A 6,000-nucleotide genomic window follows, 5' to 3' on the forward strand; every position below is an offset into this window, starting at 1 on the left:
CGCTCTAATACAGGCAGAGGGTCTGCCAACATGGCCGCTCCCCTTCCTGCAGGAAGCTCTGCACTTCCTGTCCTGACAGCAGCAGCAGGATGTTTCTGTGGGATGTTTGAAGTGTGGACAACAGGATGGGGTGGGGAGGGGGGGGGATTCCTTCCTCAAATCACTGATGTGTGTTAGAAAACTTAATGTAGCTACTGATGGCTGCAACGGTGCGTTCACTTGATGTGGGAAAGACGGTAAATATGAGTATCTGCCTTCAAAATACTGTTCAGACGGTAAATATGACAGAAAATACTGTTCACTGAGCTTTCAGATGGTAAATACTAGTTATTCCCATGTCACATGAACGCAGCGTTAAGTCGCCAGAGGTGAGACCGAGTCAGCTTTGCTCGAGTCCCAAGTCAAGTCTCAAGTCTTGAGGCACAAGTCTTAAGTCAAGTCCCAAGTCTAAATGTAGAACACCAAGTCAAGTCCAAGTCATTAATGTCAAGTCTCAAGTCTAACTGTAGAACAGCAAGTCAAGTCCGAACAAATCAAGAGTCCAGTATCAATTTAATATCTTAAAGAAAACTAAATATCTAGGACTTTTCAATGCAATATGGTTTTAATAGGATAAAAACTTGGTAAGAGCATCATGAGTTTGATTTCTATAATCAGTTTCAACTTCAATAAATTCAATCATTCCATACAAAACAGAATTTAAATTCAGTCGTCTGCTGGAACAAATCTCATCACTTTCAATCTAAGTCATTTACACAAACACAAGATCTCAAGTCAAGACTTTAGAAACCTTTTCAAGTCATCAGAGTACAAGTCAGAGTCAAGTCCCAAGTCACCAGAACCCAAGTCAAGTCAAGTCTCAAGTCTGAACTGACTCGAGTCCAAAGGGAAGGTTGTCTAAAGGTTGTTTGCAGGTTTTCGTGGGTGAATCAGATAGAGAGAAACTAAAACAATGGCGGCCGCGCCTTCAACAGGACGTCTGTTGTTTCCCCTCCTGAATGTTTTCCTCATCATCTGACCGGAGTTTTCGTTTCACTTAATTGCGTTTTATTTATCAGAAACACCCAGTTAGATTCTACTGATCACAGCTCACAGTTTTACTGATGTTTCTACTCTTAATTGTCTCTTTTTGTCTCTAGGAGAAAAAGATAAATTCACTCAATTGCTTGTTTTCTATTCCTCTCCCTTTTTTCTCTCTTTCTCTCTCTCTCGCTTTCTCTCCTCTTTATTGCTCTTCTTTCCTTCCCTCTCTTTCTGTCTGTCTTTCTCTTTTTTGTCTCTATCCCTGTCTTTGTCTCCCTTTTGTTTCTATCTCTCCCTCTCAATTCAGTTCAATCACGACTGTTAATCAGAAACAATGTTGCCTAAGCAGTGTACAAAATGTTGCTTTTCCTCTCTTCTTTCTCTCTCTCTGTCTCTCTCTGTATCTCTCTACCTGTCTCTCTGTCTCTGTATCTCTCTCTATCTCTCTATCTGTCTCTCTCTGTTCTGTCTCTCTATCTCTCTCTGTATATCTCTCTCTATCTCTCTGTCTCTGTATCTCTCTCTTTCTCTCTCTCTCTATCTCTCTCTCTGTCTCTGTATCTCTCTCTGTATATCTCTCTCTGTCTCTCTCTGTATCTCTCTATCTGTCTCTCTCTGTATCTCTCTATCTGTCTCTCTCTGCTCTGTCTCTCTCTATCTCTCTCTCTCTCTCTCTGCCTGTCTCTGTCTCTCTTTTTCTCTCTTGTTTTGTTCCTTTGAATTTTTTGCCGCCTTTGTTTTTTCCTGTGCTTTTGATTCTGTTTTTGTTAGTTTTTTGCTTTCTGTTTATGTGTGCAGTCTAAATGCTCGTTACCCTTTCTTATGCACTGGTTTCTGAACGGAATGGAAGATGAGGAGGTCAATAAATTATCTTTTTAAATTTCGAAATTCTCTCTCTCTCTCTCTCTCTCTCTCTCTCTCAGCCAATGAAAGTGCAGCAGGATTCCTTCGAGGAGCGTTCAGAGTCTCCTGACCTTCCCGAGCCGCTGTACGAGGAGGTTGGCGACTTCGGCCTGCAGGTCCTCAAATCCCTGGAGACCAGCTTCCTGTCTGGCGCCGCCGCCGACACCCGCGAGGTCCCGGACCTCCCGCTGAGCCTGGTTCCCGTGGAAACCGGCTCGCCGGGACCGGACCCGAGGCGGGGGGGCGTCGGCGGCTCCCTGGACACCCTGCAGAGCGGCAGCAGCAGCGGAGACGCGGATCCGGACCGCGGCTCTCCGGACTCGAACCCGCCGCCGCCACGGGCCGCCAGGAGGAGGCAGCAGCCCGTCTGCACGCCATCACAAGAACTGCTGCTGCAGGAGCTGTCGTCTGTGTTCACCAAGAAGAACGAGGAGGAAGAGGAGGAGGAGGAAGAGGAGCAGGAGAGGCCGTATGATGTCTGAGGGAGAGACTGAAGAAAAAAGAAAGACTGAAGGTGTTTTTATCAGCAGAGATCAAAGTGGTTTTAAAGGATGAACATGAGGATAAAAGGAATTCCTGTGAAGCAGATGGAGCAGTGAGTGACATCACCCATCGTCTTCTGAAGGGTTTTGAAGCTGCAGGTTGTGTTTACGGTCGAGAGGCGGGGGGCGGAGCCAAGATGGAGGGGGGTGGAGTTTGGGTCATCTGCTCCGCCTGCTATTGGCCCGTAATCTGTCAATCACCAGGAAAACAACCCGGTGTTTTATCTGTTATATCTTGTTAATGACACAATTATTTTGAAAATCTCCATAAGGACACACATTAGAAGAAGTGAAATTAGCTTAGAGGCCAAAACCTCTTGTGGAAAAAATTTATTGACTTTATATTTTTTGATCAGAAGTTGGTTGTGGTCCGTTGACTTCATGGAGTTGGGCTGTTTGGAGTCTTTATGGAGCCTTTAGAGGAACTGCAGGACTGGCTTCAAAATTCACCTGAGGTTGTTTGGGAAAATACTGAAAAGCAGACGCAGTGACCTCTGATGTCCGGTGGAGGATTTTACCCAAAGCACCAGGACTGCATTATGTGTTTAACCTGGGAATCAAACCCTCGACCCTGGCAGCGGAGATGTGACGGACTGAAAGGTTTTTCAGATTTGATCGTTACGTTTGGAAAGAAGAAAATGAAAAGATGAAAGAGCGGAGGATACTGTGACATCTGACAGATTTACAGACTCTGATTGGCTGAGAGGTTTTTAGACTCGTCGCACTGTGTCACTGAAAGACTGTTACGTGTTTGAAAGAAAACTTTTTAGTTGCTACTGAACGATGAAACTAAAGGGAGAAATCCTTTTATAGCGGATGGAGAGATGGATGAATTTATTGAGAAAAAACATCTTGTCACTTTGACTGATATGAAATCAGGCGCCAATACCAATGTTTTTTGTAGTTAAGGTGCCAGTAGCCAATATTTTATGCACATGTAGGTGTAAATATTAAGGTTTGACCAATATGGGTTTTCAAGACCAATGCCAATATTGTTGGACTGAAGCTGCCAATAGCCGATATTCAATATCTTGACATTTTTTCATGCCAAAACATTCCCAGTATTCAGTGTTTCCCGCAGAAGAGCATCATGGGACACTAAAACTCTCCACTGAAAGATGTTTCAGCTCTTTAAAGCAGGCTGAAACTCTAGGAGACATTACTGCCTTTAGATAAAAAAAATAATTTACAAAAAACATTATTGAACATGTAAATAAAATATGCAAAGAAAATAGGTTAAAATAGAAAAATGGAAAATAGGTTTTCCAGCCTGTTTTTCTGTATCTGTGTTCAGGAGGAACCTCCATCATATCAGAGGTGATGATATTTGACATTTAATAAAAGGACAATATCAATAACCTGATATATTGACAAAATTACATGTGACATTCAGCATGTGAAGCGATGCTGTCTGTCTGTTTTCCAGAAGTGACACTCGAAGCTTCACTTCCAGAAACTGTCGCTCACTTCTTTCAGCAAATTCAGCTGAAGTTGTGAATAAACAAGCTGCAGTCGGTTTATTTAGATCCTTCATCGCTGATGTGGGATCCAAACTGTGGATCGGGGACCCAGGCTGGTCTGCAGGCCGCCTGCTGACGGTCTGCATGATGAAGCAGCAGCAGCCTGCTGCAGCACATAGTCTTCAGTATCTATCTGCTAATGTTCAGTCATGTTTAACCGGTTTGGTTTATCCTCTTCTTCTCTCACTATCTCATAAATGAGCTAAAATGAACTTATTCTAATGTTAACTGGGCAGAAGAAACTGATTTTGGCTCCAACATTATCGTAAACAGAAGGTGAAAACGTCACTTTTGGTCAGTTTCTCCTTCACACTCTGTCAGTTCAGATGAAGCTTCAGTCTGTGTGGTGAAACTGAACAAACACACAGCTGAAGAGTCAGAAAAACAAGCTTCATCTCACATTCAGAGCAGATCTACACCTGAACACACTTCCCAACACACACACACTCATCAGCTGCAGCAGGCTGCTACAGTCAGATTTACTCAAACTAACATCAGTTTCCAAAATGTTGATTTTCAAAACCAAAAATCAAACATTTCAGAGCCACTGAAGACTATAGATCCACATCATATAGACATATACACCACAAAATATGCATTCCATGTCTAGAAATACATGATATAGATGTACGTGAAATATCTAGACATGCTATACAGTAGATATACATCACATAAGATATACGTTACGTGTCTAGATATAGATTTTATAGATGTACGTTGCATAAGCTAAACATTATCCTCCAGGAAAAGGAAGATACTGGTTAAGGATAAGGGTTCCATTGGTTTTAATGGTAAAACACTGTATAAACTGTATGAAATAACTACTTCACTGTCTCTTTTGTTTGTTTCTACAGTCTGTTGTACATTTCAAATGATATTGGACTCGAGCTAACTGCTTCAGCTATTAACAATATTCCTGTTCTCTGTTTTTATATTATATTGTTCTGACACTGGTGTAGTTTAGGAGATCCACATGAATTTATATGTCATATTTTAGAGTTGTTGCGGCTAAATTGGCACATTCTGAGTCTTAAACAACTGGATTTTATTATGAAATTTGTTCCAGCCTTTCTATACCTTAATTTATTTTTAAAAAACATAAATTTGCCTTTTTATTTTTTTTGTTTTTTTCTTGAGCTGTGACTCAGGATGTTTCCCTGTTCAGACAGCAGGTGGCAGCAGAGATTCACGCTCCAGCAGTCTGTGGGGTTTTAACTGGAAAGAGTCCTGTGTTTTCCCACTGTCTGTCAACACAACAGAGTCTCATCTAATTGATCCTATAATCAAGCTTCGGTCTTCATCGTCTCCTCGTCATCATCCAGTCGGTCCACATCTGAGTCTAACAGTGGAGAAACTGAATCCCACCTGTGTCATTGCTATGCAGATGTATATATTGTACATTATTCCATTATGATCCCTGCATTATTCAGTGTTTCACCTGTTGTGGTTGTTCTGGATGGATTCATGTACATGAAGGATTATATTAAAATATGATATTTTTTGTTTCATAGCGTGGAGTTCAGTCCAGATCTTTATTGTTCCAGAAGGGAAATGTGTGCAGACAGTTCAGATGAAACTCTACAGAGTAAAGATGAAATGACCAGTGGTGGAAGAAGTACTGAGATCTTTTACTTCAGTAAAAGTAGCAATACAACAATGTAAAGATACTCCATTACAAGTAAAAGTCCTGCATTCAAAATCTTACTTAAGTAAAAGTACATAAGTATTGGCAGCAAAATGTACTTAGAGTATCAAAGTAAACATACTCATTATGCAAACTGTCTCCATTTAGAGAGTTATATTTTTCATAAATTATTGGAATATTAATACTGATTTATTGACATACATGTACATGTAAGCAGCATTTTAAAGTTGTCAACGTGAAGCTAATCTTAACAATTTAGCTATACTTTTGGGTAGTCTAATCTATAACAATGCTATTTTATAGTTATTTTATAAAGATGATCAAATGTTTTAAATATAAAATATTGATCTGAAAAGTAACTAGTAAC

General features: G+C 40.9%; 1 protein-coding gene across 1 annotated transcript in view; it reads left to right on the top strand.

Moving 5' to 3' along the window:
* The window catches only part of arap3 (ArfGAP with RhoGAP domain, ankyrin repeat and PH domain 3), a 74,053-nt gene extending 69,630 nt beyond the window's left edge, over positions 1-4,423 (top strand). Inside the window, exon 35 of the mRNA XM_071533746.1 lies at positions 1,947-4,423. Within this exon, the coding sequence (XP_071389847.1) occupies positions 1,947-2,408 (462 nt within the window). The 3' untranslated portion in view covers positions 2,409-4,423. The remainder of the gene's footprint in view (positions 1-1,946) is intronic.
* The last annotated feature ends 1,577 nt before the right edge of the window (positions 4,424-6,000 follow it).

This window comes from Centroberyx affinis, unplaced genomic scaffold (assembly GCF_046629955.1).
Source record: "Centroberyx affinis isolate AG114_WGS23_722 - 3 ecotype Tasmania unplaced genomic scaffold, CSIRO-AGI_Caff_v1 ptg002422l_1, whole genome shotgun sequence".
Lineage (NCBI taxonomy): Eukaryota > Metazoa > Chordata > Actinopteri > Beryciformes > Berycidae > Centroberyx > Centroberyx affinis.